The sequence below is a fragment of the Harpia harpyja genome, chromosome 22, assembly GCF_026419915.1.
Source record: "Harpia harpyja isolate bHarHar1 chromosome 22, bHarHar1 primary haplotype, whole genome shotgun sequence".
NCBI classification, from domain to species: Eukaryota; Metazoa; Chordata; class Aves; order Accipitriformes; family Accipitridae; genus Harpia; species Harpia harpyja.
Window position 1 is genome coordinate 14,394,576 of NC_068961.1, and position 23,521 is coordinate 14,418,096.

The 23,521-nt window shown below is 37.8% G+C and overlaps 2 protein-coding genes across 2 annotated transcripts in view; one reads left to right on the forward strand and one right to left on the reverse strand.

The window, feature by feature from the left end:
* The window catches only part of TXNDC9 (thioredoxin domain containing 9), a 186,128-nt gene that overhangs the window by 24,075 nt on the left and 138,532 nt on the right, over nucleotides 1–23,521 (reverse strand). The gene's annotated exons all lie outside the window — the stretch shown is intronic.
* EIF5B (eukaryotic translation initiation factor 5B) overlaps nucleotides 1–23,521 on the forward strand; it is a 38,615-nt gene that overhangs the window by 11,187 nt on the left and 3,907 nt on the right. Inside the window, exons 2-21 of the mRNA XM_052773585.1 lie at nucleotides 3,401–3,526; nucleotides 3,616–3,700; nucleotides 4,099–4,750; nucleotides 5,231–5,451; nucleotides 5,634–5,784; nucleotides 7,349–7,444; nucleotides 8,626–8,712; nucleotides 10,159–10,248; nucleotides 12,092–12,387; nucleotides 13,028–13,135; nucleotides 13,276–13,386; nucleotides 14,264–14,331; nucleotides 15,462–15,603; nucleotides 17,074–17,205; nucleotides 17,872–18,054; nucleotides 18,196–18,357; nucleotides 20,769–20,900; nucleotides 22,210–22,341; nucleotides 22,456–22,532; nucleotides 22,654–22,818. Of these exons, the coding sequence (XP_052629545.1) occupies nucleotides 3,401–3,526; nucleotides 3,616–3,700; nucleotides 4,099–4,750; nucleotides 5,231–5,451; nucleotides 5,634–5,784; nucleotides 7,349–7,444; nucleotides 8,626–8,712; nucleotides 10,159–10,248; nucleotides 12,092–12,387; nucleotides 13,028–13,135; nucleotides 13,276–13,386; nucleotides 14,264–14,331; nucleotides 15,462–15,603; nucleotides 17,074–17,205; nucleotides 17,872–18,054; nucleotides 18,196–18,357; nucleotides 20,769–20,900; nucleotides 22,210–22,341; nucleotides 22,456–22,532; nucleotides 22,654–22,818 (3,216 nt within the window). The remainder of the gene's footprint in view (nucleotides 1–3,400; nucleotides 3,527–3,615; nucleotides 3,701–4,098; nucleotides 4,751–5,230; nucleotides 5,452–5,633; nucleotides 5,785–7,348; nucleotides 7,445–8,625; nucleotides 8,713–10,158; nucleotides 10,249–12,091; nucleotides 12,388–13,027; nucleotides 13,136–13,275; nucleotides 13,387–14,263; nucleotides 14,332–15,461; nucleotides 15,604–17,073; nucleotides 17,206–17,871; nucleotides 18,055–18,195; nucleotides 18,358–20,768; nucleotides 20,901–22,209; nucleotides 22,342–22,455; nucleotides 22,533–22,653; nucleotides 22,819–23,521) is intronic.

Genomic DNA, 23,521 nt, shown 5'->3' on the forward strand with positions numbered 1-23,521 from the left:
TGAGCATACTGGTGCTTTCAGGTTCCTGTATCAGGCACTCTTAAGAGTTGGGGTTAGGACCCTTGTAAAGGCTGAATGGAGGGGCAAGAGAAGCTGTGTGGACACCTTTTGGAGGACTTGGGGGAGGAGGATGTTCCTGCAAGAGTGTTTGGGTTTCTGAAACATGGGACTGCTTAAAAAAGTTGACAGGAAAAAGTTCCTAGGTGTATCTTCCAATGCCAATAGGAAAGAAGCTCTCCTGTTATGTATCTAAGTGCAGCGTGTTCCTTATGGCATAAGAATCTCTCAGGAAGGGAGGGAGCATACATTCTCAGTCTTCTTTTCAACTTTCTTTTATTATGAAATCCTAGTGGAATATTGGTAGAGTTTTAAAAGGTAAGGAAATTCAAGGTCAGCATGGGAAATAACCTCTTAGTAATGGAAGCCAATATTTGAATTGCTTGGCTTTCCAATGATATTCTTGCTTTTAGGTTCTTAAGAAGAATTATAACTGTATATATTGCTGTATATACAAGTACAGCCTTAATTTTACTTTTTACTTCATTGAGGCTCAAATGTTTGAAGCCTGCTGTGTCACTTCTTAGTAAGTAGTAATGTAGCAGAAAGTATAGATTTCTTTGAAACCATTGACTGTTAAGCAGTGGAAGCCAAGGTTGGAAAGACTCTTCTACTATGCCACTATTGTGACAGCTGAACAGTCTTCATTATTATTCCTAAACTGTTCTTCCTGGTGGGTGTTAAAGCTTAATGTCTATGAATTAGTTTTTTCAGTGTTTGAGAGATTTTTTTTCCCCAAGAAGTTTTCTTCTTCAAGGTTCAGTTGAAGTGGGTTGATTTAAAAACAAATAAACCCCCACCCCCTTAAAGCCTGTATCCTGGAAAACAGAAGGTACCATAAGCATCCTTTTTTGCTAGCAGCATAAAAAACATGTATTTTATGTTTGGGCATAACTTTCTGCAAAGTTGCAATGTGAAAAGTCAGTCTTGAGAATATCCATGTAAAATACAAGCTGTTTAAAGGCTTGGTTCTTTAATATCACTGCAACCATATGGTTAAGATCCTGTAGTAGTGGGAGCAGTACAGCCATGGAATAAGTAGTAGTGGAGCTTATATTTTGGTCTCTTCAAACTATTTCAAGCTTGGATTTGACTCAATCTTCTCTGTTAACTCCTAGAGCAGAAGGAAATAAGCAAGTGTGCTTAATAAACTGATATGCTGCACTTAATGCAAAAAGAAATGTGAGGGCCTATGTGTGGGCCTAGATGTAATATAGTTAGCCTGATATTAGGGCTTTAACTGGAGGTGTAGAGATGATTGTTGACGTTTTTATTTCAGCTGTCTATGTTACCCCTGGTGCACAGCCAGTTAAAGTGCTTATAAAAACAGCTCTTAAAATTGCTGAAACATCAAGTCAGCTGTTCTTAAGGTGGAAATGGCCAAAAAGTTTATTCTTTCCTCTTCGGGGAGGTGGTGATTGATTTAGAAATCTTGCATTAACTATTTGAGAGTTACATTTCTTTGAGAAATGTATTACTTATCATGTCAGCACATAAGAAGTACTACTAGGTATATCCAAGGCATGTTTTTTCTTCTCTTGACTAAAAGTAAGTATCTCTGATAATGAAGATGCTGTACAGTGAAGTGTTTCTTTGTGGTGCTTTTTATTTGTATTGTTCAGTCTATATAGAAGAAAATTTAAGACCTTAAAAATACAAATAATCAATCTTCGCCTTTAAAAAAAAAGGGTGTGCATTGTTGCTTACTTGTGCTATTGTGCTTATTTGTGCTATACAGACAGTGTTTGGTGACTTGCTTATGCCAGATATTTGGGATAAAATGCGTTTGTGAATGTCAGCATTCACTTAAACTCGTAAAATGATTCTGTCGGCCCTCTCCTTTTGCAAAGGGAAATACAACTTAGACTTACTGAATTTCAGACTCTTTAAAGGAATAAGTATGTACTTGATTTTCTTTATTAATATTCAACTTCTGGGTTTGTAAACTTGCAAGGCTGAAGCTCTGGTAGTTTAGAATTGGCTGATATCTTGGAGGTCCTGAATTTGGAAGAAATTTATTTCCCTTATTTTCTGGATATAAATTCAGGTATTCGGTGGGTCAACCTTTGGCTGGCTGGTCTTAAGTAGGTAATAATAATTAAGACAGTGAAATTGTGAAACAAAGAACAGTTTTCTGCCCACATATCCAAGAGGGAGTTAGATGAGATACTAATAGCATATTGATTAAATGGTCTTTGAAACTGCAAGCTGTGAGGAAAGTAGCATCCTAATATTTGCTGCTTTAATAGACCAGTTTTGGTCTGAACGCCAAAGTTCTAAGTGTGAAGCAGGGAATAGGTAAGTCTCCTTTCTTAAATTGTATTGTGAGTGTGATTAGGTAGAAAAACCTCTGGACACTAGACTTAGTCTTTGCTCAATTCTTGTGGTACAAGTCAAGAAAAAAGTGCATCTGAACTACAACTATTGATAAAGGACAGGAAAAAAGCCACTTCTGCTCAGTTGCAGATGAGAGGTTATTTATAGCAAGAAAAGAAAATGCTTGTGAAAGAGAAGCTTGATATAATGAGATCTAATAAGGAAGGATGCATATTGCAGATGCCTCGTGAAACTTCTTTTGGCTTTCTTTAGGTCTGGGAGAGGTAACACTAAGGCAAGTGGTGGAAATGGTTGCGTGCCAACTGCATTGGTATGTTTTATAATCTGCTTTTGAGTCTGGCTAGGGGCTGAACTGTGTTCTGTGTGACTTCTTTTCTTGAAAGATAAGAATAAAACTTTTCAGTCTGATGGCAAAGCATAGGTAACTGGTACATCATAAATTGGAAGCTGTGAAGAACTTCCACTTATTTGCTAAATAAAAATACAGTAGCTTTTTTGTTTTCTAAAGGGTGTTTAAAGGAGCAGATAAGTGGTTCTTAATAGAATTTCCTGGTTACTAAATTGCAAGATTTCTTCTATTTGTGCTTCATTTTTACACTTTCATTGTGGGGGCTGCTTTTCTATCAATGACACTATGATTTGAAGGGCTAAACAATCTATCTTTCGGGGGAACAAAGTGAAACAGTCCAGGTACGTTCTTCCAAGAAGTTTTATCAAATCTCCCATCTAAACTTTTAAAGTCAGTATTGCAAGAACTGAACATATTTTACTGTTCCACCTCCCTTCAAGCAAATGACGTGAGAAGATTTTTCCTTTTCGTCCTACTGGATGGAATAAGGTAATAGTGCATAATGGTTTGTTAAATGTGGTTTTTGCCCCTGCATTGATTATGTTTTGTGATTGATTTTACATTTTGAAGCTTTTGTTTGTTTTATGCAGATGGCTTCTACTTACGCAAACTTAACGTTTGAACCCTTGATAACCCTGCTTTCCTTTTGCATTTTAGTGGAAAAGATGATATTGATATTGACGCCCTTGCTGCTGAGATAGAAGGTGCAGGAGCTGCAAAGGAGCAAGAGCCTCAGAAATCCAAAGGCAAAAAGAAAAAAGAGAAGAAGAAACAGGATTTTGAGTAAGCTTGGTTTTTTTCTATCTGTCTTATTTTATTCCATTATACAAAAACTCAGTTACTTAAGTACCATAACTTCTTTCTTATTTTAGTGAAGATGATATCCTGAAGGAGCTGGAAGAACTGTCAATAGAGGCGCAAGGAGGGAAAGTTGACAGGGAACCTTCTACAGGAAAGGTGAACACTGAGAGGGAGGTGGGCTATTTAGTAGGAAATAGTTGAAATATGAGATACCTGTGTCCCAGGAAAGTTCTAGTGTTGTGGTGTAGCTGGAGTTCCTATGTGAAACATGCAGCTAGCATATATTTTTAATTATACTTGATCATATTTTCATAGTTAAGTCAATTGTGAGGGATTTTACCAGAAGCCATGTCTTCATGCTGATAATTATTCAAAGCCAGTCAGAATAAATTTTAGTTGTGGGCTGAGGTGTAGTACACTCAGCAGGAATAGTTACTGCTTTCAGACTTTGTCTTCGATAAGAGAAGTTTTTCTTGACATCTCTGAATGCTACTTCTTAGCTCACAATAGCAAGTGATTTTTCATGGCTGATTATTGAATTGTTTAATTACCAGGTTGAAAATGACAATGAAGAAAGCTTATCAAAACAAGATAAAAAAAGGAAAGGAAAGAGTAAAAAAGCTAATCTGGAAAATGACTATGACAGTGAGGAAGTGGAAGATAAAGATAAAAAATCTAAAAAAACTCAGAAAGCAAGACAAGACATGCTTTCTGGCAGTGATGATGATGATCACGAGACACAGCTTAAGAAAAGCAAGGGGAAAACTCAGAAGTCAAATAAAAAGCATGATCTGTCAGAAGAAGATGAAACTAACATTAAGAAAAGCAAAGACCGTGCTGGGGCAGTGTCTACAGGTGAGAGTGGTGATGAATCAGATGAAGTCTCCCTATCTAGAAAAGGACAAAAGAAAAACCAAAAACCAAAGTCCACTCCTGCTGCTGAAAGTGGTGATGATGAAGAAGAACCTTCATTCAAAGTAAAAACAGTGGCTCAGAAGAAGGCAGAAAAAAAAGAACGTGAAAGGAAAAAACGTGAGGAAGAAAAAGCCAAACTGAGGAAGCAGAAAGAGAAGGAAGAATTAGAAGGTGGTAAAGAACCAGCAAAGCCAAAGGAAGCTCAAAAAAAAGCTGAAGGGAAGGCTTCTCCTGAAGTCATGGCAGCCCCTGGCCCTGGGGAAAAAGGAGAGACTCCTGCAGGAGCAGAGGGTTTGTAATGTGGTTTCTAAAACTGTAATTTAAACACTGTAGCTTTTGTAAGAGAGCCAAAGAGTTGGCAGGCATTGAGAATGATTTGGTGCTTTATTCTCAATCGGGAATACTGGACACTTGGTAGCCTTGTCTGCCTCTTTGTGTTGGCTCACATGTGGCTGTTTTTTCTGGCCTGTAGTTTGTTCAGGTACATGGGAAAACAAAAGCCAGGTGGTGAATTCTCATTATGATATATTTTTACAGTTCTGTATTGCAAACGTACATTTTTCACTTCCCAGTTATTCTGTTACTTTAAGACTTCAGGCCCTGACTTTGTAACTTAAGAGACAGTTTTATTTTTTTCATTATGAAGTGCTTATGTAGTAGCCAGTAAAAATGTTCCTCATTTGGTGTTATTTATCATATTTGAAACATTAATTGTATTTAGAATAACTAAAATTTCTGGGATCTTTGAATGTATGCCTTTTCTTTCTGTAGCTGATGACAATGAGGGGGACAAAAAGAAAAAAGACAAGAAAAAAAAGAAAGGTGAGAAAGAAGAAAAGGAGAAAGAGAAGAAAAAGGGTCCCAGTAAAGCCACGGTTAAAGCTATGCAAGAAGCCTTGGCTAAAATGAAAGAGGAGGAGGAAAGGGCAAAAAGAGAGGAGGAAGAACGCATAAGACGACTGGAGGAACTAGAAGCAAAGCGCAAAGAGGAGGTACTGTGTATCTTACTCTGAGGATAGAATAAAGGAGAGGATAATCTTAACCTGTACCCTTGCTGGTGCTGTTGGTGGATTAGTCCTCAATATGTTTCTCATCAATAGAACATACACGTGGCCAGCTTTTGTGTAAAGCATGCTTTAAAATTTCCACTTTTTTTTTTTAAACCTTTTTCTAGGAACGATTAGAGCAAGAGAGGAAAGAAAGAAAGAAACAGAAGGAAAAAGAGAGGAAGGAGCGTTTGAAGAAGGAGGGAAAACTTTTAACAAAAGCTCAACGAGAAGCCAGAGCCAGAGCGGAGGCCACTCTTAAACTACTCCAAGCTCAGGGTAAGCAGTAAAGTTTAAAATAATAATAACTAAAAAAAAAAAAAAAAAATCATACTCCTTGTTGCTCTGTGTGTGTTTGTTCTATCTGGAGCTAGGAGGGCAAATACTGAGTAATTCCATGTCAAGCTGCTCTGTTGTCAAGGAAGGCAGTGTGTGTGCCCCACCTGCCCTTTTTTTTTTTTAAGTAGATTTAAATGTCTGCATATTTTTATCTTACACTTTAAATATCCAACTTTTTAATACATTCCACTTGAGGTTTAAAGATGTTAGTTATGGAACTTAGGAAAAATCACTTCTTTCCATTGCTTAGTCCAAACGCCAGGAAAAGCAGATAGGCTGTGCTGTGTATCTTGTAAGACCGGTGATCTAGATCCTTTTGAATTAATTCATGTGCTCGCTTAAGCAAGTGCATTGTTTTGCTTCAAGTTAGCTAGTCCATGGGAACAGTATATTGTCCTCTTGCATTTTCTTCAGGAAAAGGGTATGTAGGAGCTTTCCTGCTTTTCTGTCAAATATAATCTGTTTCCATTGCGATGAGGTAAATGTATCCAATGTATTGTAAGCCCATACAAGTTCCTAGTAACTTGTTTGTGGTTAAGGAAAGAAATGAATTCCTGAGTGCTGAGTAGCCTTTTTGTATTTGTAGAGAACACCGTCTGACACTTTGCTGGTAGGTGGATATGTAATGGTAGGAATCTCTGTAGCTAGTAAAATGTTTGGAGCTCTTAAACATACACAAAGGCCATTTCTCTTCAGTCCTTGCTGTAGGTATTAGAATCCTTCTATTCGTGTGCTGCCACAACTGGATTTTTGTCAAATCTACACTGTAAATCACACAGCACCTGAAGGAATTTTGAATGTTTCAGAAGGTGCAGCAGTAATTAAATTATTAATTTGTCTTTGCACCAAACTTCTGTTTTTAATTGAATCCCTTCCAACATTACAGTGCTGTCTTTCTGGTGAGGTGAAGGTGAAGCTGATGAATTGAACCTGGCATTATTTTAATACCTAAAACCATCTATGTTGTTAAAAAAAACAAACCAAACCAACCCCAACATTGAGCAAAAGGGAGAATACTATCTAGTGAACAATCTTAAGCTTTTAAGAAGAGCTGTGCCTCTTAACTGCTTCAGATTGTCTGAAAGTAGGATGATTGGCAGACTGGTGTTAAGTGAGTTTTAGCATAACAGACCTTAAATTGACATATGCTTGTTAAACTTGAGGTATGTGTGTTCATGAAATCCTATATAAGTATGTGATATCTTTAAACCTGGAGTCTAGGATGAGATTGCTTTTTGGGGGGGGATTGGTATTTTTTTTCCCCCATTATTAATCTAACTTCTTTTTGGGAGCGTTCAGAGTATCTGAAGAACTCTACTTTGCTCAAGTTTTGCAGCTTTTGAAAATCAAACTTTTTAAAAAGATAAAATATGCTTTGACCATACTTTCCACTCTTTTCCTTCCCCCACCTTGTGATTTTGGAAAACGTGTTCTCATTTAAACCAAAGCTTATGTTTACTAATTAATCACCTGGATTTTCTTTCTAACAATTTCTTTTTTGCAGGTGTTGAAGTGCCATCCAAAGACTCTGTGCCAAAGAAGAGGCCAATATATGAAGACAAAAAGAAAAAGAAGCAGCAGCAGCCTGAAAATAAAGAAGGTGTGGTTTGCATATAGGGATACTTAATAGATTAGTCACATTTCCGGAAGTGTTAGTGGAATAAATCAGATAATCCTAAACTAATTGTGCTTCAGGGTGCCTGTGAGGTTCTTTTGACACCCCTACCCCTTATGCAAGTGCTGATGTATTAGAATCCTGAAGGCTTCTCACTTAATCCTTTGTTTTACAATCTACTTGACTGTTATTTTTTTTCCTAACCAGGGTATTTTCTTTAGAATTTCTAAATGTTGGAGATGTGCAGAATGTAAAGGCCTTTTACAAATGTGAGGCTGAATGCTTTGTGTGCATATGTAGGTTAAATACAATGTAGTATAAGTAATAATGACTTGTAATTAAGTCTAAGTTGATGTCGCAGGATGAAAGGGGTTTGATCCTAGTTTTAGTCCTTCTAAGTTGGAGGCAATTTTTTGTTTGTTTGTGCTCTTGTATATAAAAACAGTTTTCAGTTTCCAGGGCATGAGTAGTTCAGAGAGCTTGCATTTTTGAAAACTTAGAATTTATTGCACTAGCTAAACATAGAGAGAATGTGTTAGAATTTTTTACTTTTGTGCTTCTTGGTTTTCCTGTGGGGGTTTTACTGTGGCTCTTCTCAAGGCTATTCCTTAGTTTAAAAAAAAACCAAACCCTCCTTGCATAAGGTTGCGTGTTTTGTTTTTTTTTTTTTTTTAATTTACCTGTTTTTTACATTCAACATGAGTGTTACATGGCTACTTACGACTTAAAGAGTGTGTATAAAGAATTGAGAATGGTGGTTATCTGAATAGTATTAGTGTTGGGTTTGGTTTTTTTTTATATGGAACAGTAGAGCAAGAGTGGGTAGTTCATTAGTATGACTTCATTTTCTCTTGTCTTTTAAAGAAAGTTGGTTTTTTTTAATGTTCGAAAGCAATGGTAATCCTCTTAGCCGATAACTGACCTATCACATAAATCTATCTAACTGCTTACAAAGCCAAATGCTTTTCAAATAAGCCACATGCTCTGACGTTGTTTTAGCTCAGTAAGTGGGAGTTCAGTTAGTTTGGTATTACACAAATTCAGATTTTCTTTACTTGTAACAGCACAACTTAAAAATAGAACTTAAATGTGAAGCCGTATGTCTAACTAAGTTGGTTTGCACTTTGGAAGAATGTAGCAAACAATTTGCTTTCTTGCAATTTCAGAAAGCATGGAGGTAACTTCCCCAGCTGAAGATGTGGTAGAACTGGAAACACCAGTAAAAGAGGAGACTCCTCTTCCAGTAGAGCCAGGTTAGTACTAATGCTAATAAACTTAAAACACATGAGACTGTGTGGCAGTACTGCATGGTAGCTATCATACCTTGTTGGATGGGGGCTCAGCGGCCATCCTTTCTTGAGGTAGTTGCTGTTTTTTTCTTTACCTAAGGGAGGAACTGATGGAATTTTATGGAATAAAAAGGCATGAAGCTTCAAAATGAGCGTGTAAAGGTCCCTTATTCTGGGTGAACTCCAGTGTTCAATTGGCTTAGGCAACCATCTCAAATAAGCACATTCAGTGCCTTATGATTAGCTCCCTTGACTTTTCATTTGCTTTCTAAAAGGCTGTTTTGTCAGTGGTTAGGAGGGGGCAGGGAGGAAATATGCTGCTTCTAGTATTGATACTGCAGTATTCACAGTGATTGTATTCTTGATTCCAAATGTTTTGCTTTCACAAGTGCTGAATGCAGTGGATATGGGTTAGCTTGTGAAACTGAGTTTCAGCCTAGCAAGTGATTGTTGCCCCCATTTTTGCCTACACACAGTACTTGTTTTGGCAAAATCACTTTGTACTGGACTTCTTCCTCAGCAAGGAGATTTTCAATTTCTACCCTTATTCTCAAGTCAGACAAATACTGACAAAATTTCCAGCATTTTGAAAACAAATCTGAATGTGTACTCTAATTCTAGCTTGACTTATCTCTTGAAGGAGCAATTGAGACCCCTGACAAGAGAAGGGCTCACTGGCAGAACATTAGTTCCCAGTTAATATTCTAGTAGTCTGGAACTTAATCTTCATTTCAAAGAGCTGAAATTTGATGACACTCCTTGTGCTGCAACATATATATTGTTTAATGCCTCTTTTGGAGAGGGTTAAAAGTTTTCATTTTTCCATTTGTCTGTTACTAAGAGCTGCAGTCTTTTCATATATCTGACTAAATTCCTGCTGGAATGAATATATTTAATGCTTCTGGAATCCATGGTGTAATTATGTTAAGGCACCTGGAGTCCTAAAATAGCACTTTCTATAGACAATTTGTTATTTTCCCACTAATTAAAATTAATATTGTAACCCAACTTGTTTTCTTTTTCTCTGTCACTTTGTTACACATGGCTGATGGTTAATTGGGCAGCTCCTTTCAAGGAACATAGTTGTGGTAGAGGTTTGTGTGGCATGCATTATGCAGGCACTTGCATGATATGCAGACAGGAACTAGATGAATACTTTAGCTATGTCTTCTAAAAATATGTTTTGCTAGGCAAAGATGCTAGCACTATAGGATTTTGTGGAGAGAACTGATGATTATTTCTTAAGTATGCAGCATTTTCTGTTGAGGGAACATGGAGATAATTTGGTAGAATTGTGGTAGCAGCAAACCTGTAAGTTGCAGTTGTCAGTATGTCAAAGGAAGGGGCATCTAAAAATGTTGTATGTTGCTGGGCTTTTTCTTTCTTTTCCTTTAATGTTGGATTTCTTAGTTTCGGAAGAAAAGGAGGAAGAAGAAGAAACGGAAGATGCGGGTTTGGATGACTGGGAAGCTATGGTTAGTGATGAAGATGGAGAGAAAGGTGGGCATATAAATACCAAATGGATGCTTTTTCTGATTAAGAGGTTTCTTTGGGCTGAGTTTTTTGTTTCTGTAGAAAACAATTTGTATTTAGATTCTCCCCCTGCCCCATTAGATAAATTGTGAGGCAAGTGTGATGATAAATAGATATAAGATCCTCTTCTCAAAGGCAGAGCTTTCAGAAACTGTACAAATACTGCTCAAGGACTACCCTTTGGAAATACTCATATGTGCAGTTATCACCTAAAATAAATCCATTGGAATTTTTTGTTCATATTTATGGGAGTAAAAATCCTCTTCTGTTAATATGTGGTTAAACCACCTCTGGGAGTTTAGGGAAACCTTTTACTTGGTACTGTATTCCGCTAGTAACCACTCCAAAGCCATAACTGTTTTACTACCCAAATCTGACAACTTCTAGGAGAGTGCCTTTGAGACAAGTTTTCAAAGTGGGAGACTAAGATGGTGAGAAGGTTAGTGTGCATGCATTATAGTATGTTCTAGATACCTTCACTCATCTGCTTCTTTGAGAGGCCGGTGCAGAAGAAAGGAAAGAATTGCCAGAACGTTCATATTCCTGCACTTATATGCCAAAGCCCGTATTCTGTCTGTGGCCAACAGCAATGTTTATGGGGAGGTTAGAGCTGCACAAGAATGCAGGGATAACTTCTCAGGTGTTTTCTTCCAGTGGTGGAGAAAGCCATATTGCTGCGAGTCTTCCTGAACAGGAGTTGATCCCTGTTTTTAGCGCTGCCATGATGCGTCTTCATTGTTTCTTAAGATAAAAGACTATTCATCAAGTATTTTTTTGTCTCACTCAGCCCTATACTTCTGGCAGCTGTGCTTTTAAGTGTAGTACTTCATATACATACATGTACAGCAGTATGGATTTTATTTCAGCACAAGTGTGTGTTCCTGTGGTGCTGGACTGTTCTACTTTGAGTTCTAAGGGCTGCTCACCTTCTTGAAAGTCTGTTGTAGTCTGTTGCCACTGCCCTGGGGAGAATGTCACGTCCCACTTCTTGCTGCTTGGATTTCAAGGATCTGGCAATGTGATCCAGAAAAAGAGCCTTCCTGGGAATTAGATTTAATGTATTACTAAGCTGATGGACTTTCAGTGTAGCAAGGAAACCTACCTAATCACTAAGAGCAGTGAGCCTCCTAGCAGCTCTGTAAGGAAGAGAATGCATGGCTTTAAAGTGTTCATTAGCTTGTCTCTTACGGTTTTTGCAAGTATGATAAACGGGAAGCTTTCAAAGAAAGAAAATTACTTTTTGGTAATTCTTTTTGTTTGTTTACTGAAGAATTCCTCTGAAAAACATTAATCTTATCTGAACAGTCTAGGAAAACCTTAAGATGAGATTTTTAAAAGGTGTACAAGAGACTGTTTGTTCTGATTTGTAACTTCTGCTTAAATGTGCATTCCTGATCAGTAATACACAGAATCCATATTGTGTTGAATTTTGGAGTATTTTGGCTTTCTGTTTGAAGGTGTTACTGCATTCCTTCCTTTATGAAGAGCATACAGCTTTAAAGAATGTCACTTCATCTGAATATTTGCAAACAATGTCATGCTAAGTGTGCTGATAATATCATTCCTCCCCTCACCCCAGACTCAGGCTGCTTGCACAGATTCTAAACACAAGTCAGCAGCTCTGAACATGAAACACTTTTTTTTTATATTGAAAGTTGAAAAATTATCTTGACTAGCACTTCTTGACTGGAACCTACTCTCAGTCCTCACTCTTCTACTGTAGTCTCTCTTTGTTTTTTTGTTGCCCTCTCCCCCACAAGTGTGAATTTGATAGAGAATTTTTACTTTAGATTTTGGATTTTTTTGACAGAGAGCAAACCTGTTCACATTGAAGTCAAAGAACAAAATGAAGTGGATGAGGAAGAGGAGGAGGAAGAAGATGAGGAGGAAGATGAAGAAGAGAGTGAAGAATCTGAAGATAGTGAAGGGAGTGAAGATGACGATGAAAAGACTTCAGATGAGAGAGAGGCAGACTCCCAAGCTGTTGGAAAACAATCTATGGAAAAAAAGCCCAGCAAGGAAATTAGCTCTGATTCTGAGTACGACTCTGATGATGACCGCACTAAGGAAGAGCGTGCTTATGACAAAGCTAAACGGAGAATCGAGGTATTAAGATACAGCTTTATTTGAAAAGCTGGACTCCTGTGTTGTATAAGAAACAACTTAATCTTCAGTTCATTGAAAAGCCTTTCAACCATATTTGTCAAAACGATGGCTGTGTCATGACTAAAATTTAGGCAGGTCCAGAAATTGGGTTAATTAAGAAAAAATACCTGGTTTTTGCCTGAAGATGAAGTATTTGGTTTTAGACAACTAGATCACAAAGAATGTGCACTTCAGTGTTGTTCCCCTCCACCTCTCCCCCTCCTGGAGAAGGAAGCTTTTATCCTTTACAGATAGATATTTCAGAGTTTTAAAAGATGTAATTCTAAACTATTCAACATTTTTGGGGCTGCTGATGTCTTCTGTTTCCTTACCCAAGGTCTTCTTCAGAATGCACCATCAACAAAGCTACATGTTAGTGGGTATAACAACTTAGCCTACTAGAATGTAAACAAACCCAACCGAACAAAAACTTAACTGTTAGTTGTAAATTTTTGATTTGCCAAAAGAGGGATGACAGATGTTGAACTGCCTTGAAAACTTAAGTTCCAGTTAACTGTTTTATGTATGTATGTAATCAAGTCAAGAGGTGAGTTGTGGTTTTTGGTTTATACTTAGCAATTTTTATGTGTCTCTTACATAGAAGCGACGAGCTGAAAACAGCAAAAATATGAACACTGAAAAGCTTAGAGCACCGGTTATCTGTGTCCTGGGGCATGTAGACACAGGCAAGACCAAAATTTTAGACAAGGTAAGATGTGGAATGTGAAGGCACTGCCTGTGCATCTTGTTTATGCATGTGTTTTTTTTGTTGAAAATAGACTTAAAGTATACTCAGAGACGACTTTAGTCTCTTACATGTAAGTATTTCTGGTCTTTTTTTGTCTTTAGCTCCGCCATACTCATGTACAGGACAGTGAAGCTGGTGGTATCACTCAGCAGATTGGTGCGACTAATGTTCCCCTTGAAGCTATTAATGAGCAAACTAAGATGGTGAAAAATGTAAGTTGTAGCACTTCAAAGACTGTTTTTTAAAAAATACGAAATGTAAACTAGTTAAGGCCTTGTGAGATTTCCTGACATGGGCAGATGTACTTTACCCCCATCTCTAATATTGGGGTTGATTGTTTTTTAATTCCTATCCTTCCCCCCTGCCCAAAGGGGAGGCTGTCTCATTTTTCATTTTAGTTGATATGTTTGGTTTCAATTAATGCATTGCTACTTCTTCAGAAAAATACACAAATACTGCTCACTCTATTCTGGACAGTAGGCATATGTACAAAGACTGCTTATTTGTCAGTATTTTGATTGTAAATTGAGACTTTTGAAACTTACTGAGTGTATTTTCTGTTAAAAACTTACCTTTTTACTGTGTGTGCTGAAATTGGGCCAATTCCTGGGTGATGAATTTTATTGTGTTACAGAAATAGTAACTGTTCTGTATTGCTTGTTTTGGATACTATATCCTATTTTGCTTGCAGCAGCAGCTGACTGAAAAACCTTGGTAGTGATGACTTTTTCCAAGATTTTACTCGATTTATTAAAAATGTAAAGTCAGTGGAGAGGAGGAAATCTTCAAGACAAGAATGATAAATCTCACGAGCCTGAACTATTTTTTCCTTTGTAGGCTGTCTTGTCTTACAAATTTTAGCTGAGCTTATGGCCACTTGATACCTAGGGGAATGTGCTGCATCTTTTTTTTTTATATTGAAATGAGCTTTGACTGATTTGGTTTATGGAGGGTGCTGGCCTTTCTTAAAGTACGTAGCTGGAATTTTGAAGTAAAGGCTGTCAGTAATGCTGCCAGCTCTTAGTTTTGTGTTTTTTTTTTTTCTTCTTCTGTAATCTTTACAAGATGGCTAATATTTTGAAATGTTAGTTTGACAGAGAGAACATAAAAATTCCAGGCATGCTGATAATCGACACTCCAGGACATGAGTCTTTCAGGTAATGTTTTCTCACAATATAGTACTTCCCAGAAGTGATGGCTAAAGTGTCTAGATATATTTTTAACAAAGTGCTAGGTCTTTGCTTAATCCATTGTGTTTCTTCTCACTTTAAAAAAACCCAACAACCTAAAGTAGAGGAGTAAGTGGATTTGCTTAGTTTGCAGGTGCTTTTTATATCTGGTTAGTTTTCTGTCTTTGTGCCAATTGAGCCATGAATTATCTGAAAAAGCATGTAAATAACTTGTTTCTTAATAGTTAGTGTAAGAGGAAAGACGGAAGCAGGAAGCTAGCTGGAGAAGAAAAGGCGAGGATTTCAGGTGACATAAGTACTCTGCTATGAAAAATTAAAACTTCTGTCTTAGCCTTCAGTTCATAGTGTCCCAGTTAAGGTAACTGAGTTCATAAGACTGAAAGTTAACCAGTTGCACAAGTCAGCTGAGTCTTTAGCAGAGCTCATGTGCTGTCTAGGAACACCAGTGGCATGCAGGCAAGCCACTAAATCAACTCCTAAGTTTAAAACGTGATATGCATAACTGTACTCATGTGGTAGTGCTCAGGTGAAATCTCCAAACAGAAGGATTAAGACTTTGATGTGACATTCTTAAACATAAACCTTGCAAGCATTGCAATGCCATGTCTTAGGGCACTTGGTAATGTTCCGATCAGTTCCTCGGCATCATACCACTTACAGCTCTTCATCTTCTAGCCAGGTTTTGTTTGGCACCAAAGATGTCCGATAATCTTAGTGTTTATGTAGTATTGTATAATAAACCATCTTGTTTGGATTTTGCACTCCCGTGTTTCATTGTAACTGTCTGAATTCTCACTCAGGAAAAATCAGAACACATCTCAACTTGTAAAAAATATAGAATAATAGGAAAACTCTTGGGAGAATACTAGTTTCTTATTTTTGCTTACACATACTCTAATATATTCTGTTAAATGGAATTTACACAGTGTGATTTGAATATTTTTTGATATAGTTTACATTTTTGAGGGAAAAATAACTACTTGATCAGCTTTAGCTTTTTGTTGGTCAGTGTATGTTTGACATTGTATTTGGTGTTTTTATTAAAGTTCTGTTGCTATGTGACTGATTCTTTTTTTTTTTTTCTCTTACTGCCACAGCAATCTAAGAAATAGAGGAAGCTCACTTTGTGATATTGCTATACTTGTAGTTGACATCATGCATGGTTTGGAGCCACAGACAATTGAATCCATAAATCTGTTGAAATCGAAGAAATGCCCCTTTATAGTAGCTCTCAACAAGGTAAGATAGTTTTTTACTCTAATAGTGTGTTTTTCTACTCCAGTAGTATATTTGGCATCTGACAGTTTTCTGCTTTCTTCCATGAACTTGAATTGTTTGTGTAAAGTCTAAAGCGGTGACTCGTAGATCCTCTCTATTGCATTTTTTTATGTCCTTGATACCCTAATGGCTTTACAGGAGTTTTGCAGAACAATATCAGTTCTTATCAGAGTCCTTACTGATAAGTTTCTTTACATTATGTAACTTCTGTATATGGTTCAGACTTCTGAAGTTGTACTTCAGTTGTGGGGGGGGGTTCTTGCACCTACTTATATGGACTTGTGTGCATTTTCTGATAAAATTGAAAGACAAGCTTTATGTTGAAAAGTCTTACTTTATTTTAGCTACTGATACTTGTTAGTTTGACTTGAAGACAAGCTGGCTTTTAAGCTCATGGAACAGTAATGTTGATCACTTGTGGGAAGTATTTCAGGCTCTGCAACATTAGATGGTAAAGCCAGTTATTTTCAGCCTTGTTTTTAGAAATCCTGTGCATGAGAAATTACACTGGCTGTTTGTGATGGCTTATATGAGTTACCATAAGGAAATTGCTCATGTCCAATGACTTTGGATACTGACATGCTGACAGAGAACTTACAGAAGGGTATTCATATGCACTATCAAAATTGCAGTACACTTTAAAAAATGAAATAAGCATTACGATTGAAGGCTGTTGAAACTGAGGCGGCCATTATTTCATTGCTGAAAACACCTGCTTTTTTAAAAAAAATATTGGATGGAGAGGTGTTAAGGCCTACAGTGAGCCCGAGATTCAATAGCCAGTAGTTCTTGCATTTCAGGTTATAGTTCTATCATTTGACAAGGCTATAATCTGTTTTCTAAAGATGTAGTTTTGATTTGTACAGCAAATGTAAGTTTCTTGGACTAAGTGTGTCCTGCTTTGAAAACTACTTAGGGAAGTATTTCTGAAGTCTGCAGTTGTGTCTTTTGAACAACCCCCCTGTGATCCCTTCTCTGTAGCAACATGGTAAAGGGCCCAAATTCACCAGTAAATTTTAAACGTTCTTTGTAAAACTAGTACAGTCTCTTTTCAGGGAAAAAAAAAAAACAAACCCTTCTTTTTTTTTTATGTATGTGAAGCTATATGTCGGTGTCTTCTGAATGTTTTACTTCAAACTTGATGTAACTAATGTATATAAACTTTTCCCATATGAACCTAGATTATTATAGCTTGAATTTTTAAAACCTGAAGTAGTATTGCTGTCATGAAATACTGTCTGACATTTGGTAAATACATTAACAGAGATAAATATAGCAGCTAAACCAAATAAAAAGATTTAATTTGATTACTGGAGCAAATACATGGCTAGCTATGTTGGCTGGTAAAGCATTTATCACAGATGATGTGGCATAAGCATAAAGATGCTCTTTCGTAAGCTGTGTAAGATGACATATTACTGTATTTTCAAGATTGATAGGTTATATGACTGGAAAAAAAGTCCAGATACAGATGTAGCTGTCACTTTAAAGAAACAGAAGAAGAATACGAAAGATGAATTTGAGGAACGTGCAAAAGCTATCATCGTGGAATTTGCAAAGCAGGTAGGCTGGAATATTGAAGGTTCTTTGGTTAACAAAAGTGATAGTAAAGGTGGTGGGTGGGTGGTGTGGTTTGTGGGGGGGGGGTTGCTCGTTTTTTTTGGTTTTTTTTTTTTTTTCCTTTCTTTCCACAAAACAACTTGGAATATCAAGAAAACTGTTGCATCTTTTCTGACATGTTGGTGTTTACCTCTGAAACCAAACTTTGTTGTTGTTAAATTAATCTCTTAACTGCTCCATCCTTAGAGTGCTACTTTGGAGAAAAGAAGCAGTTAATTGCTGTGCCTGGTCAATGGAGTCATGAATAGCAGATTAAGTTTTCTGTCCCTATTCTTTTCCTCTTTGGGAATGCCTGAGAGAATCCCATCTGTCTCTTGTTCCCTTGGTTGCTGGCAGGGCATGAATCACATCAGTTCTGGGAACTTCTGTTGGAGACAAACAATGCTGTCTAGAAGCTAGATGTGGTAATTAGCTTTGTAGAGTTATCCCATACTGCTTCCAAGTGTGGGTTGAGGCTTCATGTTCCATAGCATACTGTCAGTAACAATGTTTTTTTTTTTTAAACTGAGATTTAAAAAATGCAATAGGAATTGACTGGGGTTTAATGTTGCTGTTAATATGGATATGTATGTATGTTTTTCCCTATATAACTATTAATCCTGATTCCAGGGCTTGAACGCTGCCTTGTTTTATGAGAATAAGGATCCCCGCACTTTTGTTTCTCTTGTACCTACCTCTGCTCACACAGGGGATGGCATGGGAAGTCTGATAGCTCTTCTTGTTGAGTTAACACAAACTATGCTGACCAAGAGACTGGCTGAGTGTCAGGAGCTGAGAGCTCAAGTCATGGAGGTAATTCAACAGCTGTTCTTTGAAATTCATCTAGAAATTTCTCCCTTCCCTGCACCCTTCTTCCTGGTTTAAAAAAAAAAAAAAAAAAAAGTGTGTTTGAAGTGCTTAAATAGGGAGTAACTTTCTTCCCATTTCCTTCAGGTTAAAGCACTGCCAGGCATGGGCACCACCATAGATGTTATTTTGATTAATGGACGCCTGAAAGAAGGAGACACCATTATTGTTCCTGGGGTAGAAGGTCCTATAGTAACTCAAATTAGAGGTCTTCTGCTACCTCCTCCTATGAAGGAGCTACGAGTTAAGGTATGGAAACGGGTTAGTGTATTGACATTTGGAGAAGATTCAGAACCAGAAAAAAAAAAGCCAAGTTTTATAAAAAATGAGAATGTAGCAGAGTGCAGTTAAATTAGCAGTATCTAAGGATGACTTAAAGGGGAAGACAGTGCAAATCCAGTGTTTTTGTGAATGTGTTTGTATATACCTATTGGTGTGTCTGTTATAACAGCGGCAAAGAAAAGGATCAAGGAGTTGCCTTGCAGTGAGGATTAAGATGTGTATGCTTTAATAAGGGATTCAAGCAGGTGGCTATGTGTGAGAGGGAGATCCCCATCTTAAATGGAAATTGGAGTGTACTAGTGCAGTGACTTCTGAGTTAAAGTACATATTATTAATAAAAGTGGTTTTTTAATAACAAAAATCATATACACTTAGATTTGAGAAAAGCGAACAAGTGAGTTTCTAGGAGTTGGTGAGTGGTGATGATCAGGACCCCTGCAGAATCTGCAGCCTTTTGTCATTTTCAAGAGTTGTTGGAGGTTTTGCTGCCCTAGTTTTGATAGACTGGGGAGAGACGCTGAATTTGAGATCCTGCCTGTATTGCTTTCCATGAAAGGAGGAGAGCCACAGAAGTGAACAGCTATAAATACATTAATATTAATACATACAATTAAAAGATGATGAAGAGAGCTGCTCTGATTTTTCCTGTTTCAAGGGGGAGGAATAAGTGTCTGCACAGATTTTGCTTAAGGCAGAGAAAACTGTACAGATAACCTAGGTGAATGTCATAGGGCAGGCCTTAAAGGTTTGGTTTAGAGGTGGAAAACTAGTGTTGGGGTCCTAATCTAAGGCTATAACAGTTGTGGTGTGCTTCATTTCACTGGAGAACTGTCCCTGCAGGCCACTGTAGTCCTTAGTGTTTAATCTAGTTCCTTCCTCTAAACTTAGATACTCTTGTAAAGTAGCACTAGTAATTGCTGGGGCCTGGTTTGACGTTGTTGTTCTCTCTCTGCTATAGTGGTCCTCTGTTGTGAGACCATTGTGGCCTCAGAGGTGCTGAAGGATGCAGTATTGACGTTGAGGTGGAATCTGAGCAAGAGCTTCTTGGCCTGCTTTAAATAGGAAGACAAGAGCCACTCTTTCCACTTGTGTGTATGGCAGTCTAATCAGCTGTGGGGTAGGACAGTTGCCTTGGAGAATCTAAGTCAGGCTTCCTGCTCTGGAGCGCAGCTTTACAGTAATAACTTGATAATGGCTAGAAAATGGCAAAAGGAAAACTGACATTTATGCTTAGGTTATATTCTCTGCTTTGTTGGAAGCTGCTGAATATATTCTGGTACTGTGAGGAATGAATTGAAAGCATTTCCGTCTATTTGCCTCCCTTTATTTAAAGCAGAAGATAAACTGGTCTGTGAAACTCTTATGAGACTTGAGGTTTTCTTGTGGGACTGAACAGCAACATAACAGATCACAGGTTCCCATCAACAAGATCTTCAGATGAGTTTCTCACTTTGGTGGGAGATGGAGTATAGGTTACCAGCACCACAATGAAGAACACTGGGTTTGGGAACCTCTAGTTGCGGAACTGGATCTAAGGGAGCTGTTTTTTCTTGAAGCAGGCAATGAGGATACATTTCAATTCAGCCTATCCATGGGGAATTGTCATCCTTGAAATAAGACCCAAATTTTGGGGTGGAGCGCTAAAAAATAGAGGCTTGTAGGAACAAAGTGCTTACTGAGGAAGGAAGCTGCCTCGCAGTTTCAAGAAAGGGATGGGACATCTCCTAAACAAAAGAAATAAAGACAAATGAAAAAATCCCTCCAACATTGATTTAAAGGTCTTCAGGAAATAACTGCTTCTGTGATGCTTTAGAGCCATGCCCTGAGTGGGGAGAGATCTTCGAGGTTCCCCTGTGTGGGGAGGAGCACCTGGGAAATCGAGCATGGAACTATGTACATGAGAAGGCTGAATGGGAGGCCTCCTGTGGGAGAATGAGACGGCTTTTCCTGCACAGAGCCTTGGGCTGTATCAGCTAAGCTTTAGCGCTTTAGTTGAGCTGTGAGCATCTTCTCCTTACTTCCCTGTGGGGCTGAATTTGAGTTGCTGTTTTTCTTTTTTTAGTGAGCAGCTGCCTATCACTGCTGACTCTTTTCTAGTACATCTGCCTTTTTGGCCACCTCCTCTGTTTTTAGATGACTCCCCCTGCCCTGCCCCTCTTGGCGGGGGTGGGGGTATCCGAAGGGAGAGGAGCATGCAGACTGAAACATGCAAATGCAAAGTAGAGAAGATCAATGATGGAAGATGGGAGCTGCTGGGCTTCACTGTCATGCTCTCTGCTGTGCTTGGTGGTGGCAAGTTCTTTAGCTGCTCAGCCCTACTTTGTACTGCTGTATAGTGTCTATGTGAACTCTTTGCTAGCGTGTGTTCTCCTTTTCAGAACCAGTATGAAAAGCACAAAGAGGTCGTTGCTGCTCAAGGTGTGAAGATTCTTGGGAAAGATTTGGAAAAAACATTGGCTGGTTTGCCATTGCTTGTAGCTTATAAAGAGGATGAAGTCCCAGTCCTCAAGGTGAGATGGCTAATGTTGAAATAAGACACTTAAACTGAGGGTAACTGAGTTCTCTGGTGGTGAAGCTCATTCAAATCTTGAAAGCTCAGTATGCAAGTAACTGGCTTTTTTTGGTTGCATTTTAAAAACTGTTACAAGATCATGCTGTAGCCTTGTGTCCATGTGAAGCATTAGTGTGGTGATGTTTTTAGTATCTTGACCCTTAGCTTTTCCCTGATATTTTGCTGGGGCGTCTCTGCTGGTAGAATAAGGTTTGAAAACAAGTATCATAGCATAGTTTCACTATATGTTAATTACTGATTCGGTATTTGTAGTAACTTATGCATATATTTCAATTAAATTATATTAGGCAAGTATCTGCTAGTGGAGTTCTTCAAACTATCATAATTGCAAAGCTGATGTAAGACTTCTATAGTAAATTTCTTTTGTGACTTACACTTTAAAAATGGCAGAGGAAAGAATGTAGCTATCTTAAAGCCAAAATTGACATGAGATGCTCCTGTTCTCCAAAGTCAGGAAGCTAGTTTAAAAAGGAAACTCACATGTTGATAGTTTACTTTTAACCATAGTTTTACTTTAGCTTTCTGTCTACTTATCTTTGCCTCTAAAGGGAGGTTAATCTTTCAGGTCCTCCAAATACAGACATTGTTGCTGGGTACATGAGAGTATGTATGTGCACTGCACTAGTAGTAGATATGTGAAGACTTAAAGTAAATGGCAACACCCATTTATCTGTCAGAGGAAGAGACTTGAGTGTTTGGGTTTAAAAGGCATGGGCTCTTAAAAATGTGTTGGTTTTTTTGTTTTTGTTTTTTTAACCTCTCTGAAAGCAGCAAAATGGCCCTGCTGCTCTTGCATCCTCTGTTTTGTACCTAGGCCTAAAGAGTGTTCGGAATCCTTTCCAGCTCACGGTTTTATGAACATCTGCTTTTATTGTTGATCCTCAGTCAGGCAACCAAAGATATTGCCACACAGTGAGGGGTGTGTGTTCACTCAGTCTTGCCAGCAGAAACTTACGGTGCTGGGGAGAGCCATGCGTAGTCTGCAGAGAAATGTTACTAACTCCCAAGATGGGCATCTGCTTTGTGTTATATGATCACCTTCTTGCAAAATCCTCAAGTTCAGTTCAGACTTTTCTAATGCCAGTGTACCACAGGGCTGTGCATGACTTATGCTGCAGGTCTGTAAGTTGGTACCTATCAGTATGGCTGTCATACTTTCAGCAGCTCATGAACAGAAAGACTTTGTACCCAGAGGCATAAATAGCAATAGAACTAAAACTTGCTTTTTTCCTTGTTTTGTCCTAAAGGATGAACTAATACATGAACTGAAGCAAACACTGAATGCAATCAAATTAGAAGAGAAAGGTGTTTATGTCCAGGCTTCTACTTTAGGCTCTTTAGAAGCATTACTTGAATTTCTTAAAACATCAGAAGTGCCAGTAAGTATTTCTGTGCTGTGTCGGATGTTGTTGTCTCTACGTTTTAGTTGGTAACTGTTCACTTTTGACTTAGAAAGATTAGTGACTGATTTATGTGGCTTTTTTCTTCAACAGTATTCAGGAATTAATATAGGTCCTGTCCATAAAAAAGATGTTATGAAGGCATCAGTTATGTTGGAGCATGACCCACAGTAAGTAACTTCTTCGCTTTACTATGTTGATAAATGCACGGTGGTGTTTCAGAAAGGCCCCCTCCTTAGCTCTGGTTCTACAGTCTGTCTAGTAAACTGTTTGACTTATTTTTACTTACAGATATGCAGTCATTCTAGCATTTGACGTGAGGATTGAACGTGATGCACAGGAAATGGCTGATAGTTTAGGAGTTCGAATTTTTAGTGCTGAAATAATTTATCACTTATTTGATGCCTTCACAAAATATAGACAAGACTACAAAAAACAGAAACAAGAGGAATTCAAGTAAGTAAGAGCAATCCTATTCTGGATGCTTTCCAAATAAGTCTCTCTTAATTGTTTTATTATAAATGAAATTGTATTTAACTTTTTGTTGCCATATTATTATTTAGCATGAAGTTCTGATGGGAAGGAAGGAAAGGAGGAAGAGGATAGGACAGTAACTCCAGTCTAATTGTTTACATCTGGGATTAGGCTTAGTAGGGTGAGAGTTGTGAAGCAGTTACAAGATTTAGCTAAAACTGTCATGTAATGTGGAGCATTCTTATTAACATTTGCTTTGTATACTTGGCTTCTGTTCCTAGTTTGTGACAGATGGGTTAGTCTTGCAGAGTTCAGAAAACAAAACTAGAGCGATTTGGATTCTATTGTTTCATGTTTATGCAATTCAAGTGTACAGGGCTTAATTCTGACTGCAGTAATATGAATATGCAGTCATTTAAGAATTTATAGGGACCCAGAAATAATTTTTGAAATCTGTGTCATTGGCTGATCCTCAGTAAAGTAAGGACACGCAAAATAAATGAAAGTGTATTTCATTTCATATTGATCCCAATTTGAGTTTGTATACCTCAGCATTCAAACTTATTTGTTCACTTTACAAACAAAAATCTTGAATTTTTGGAGTCCCTGTGATGGGTCGAGGCAATAATATTTCTATTCCTGTGCTCTTCTGAGGCTATAATTATACTGTAAAATTACTATTCCT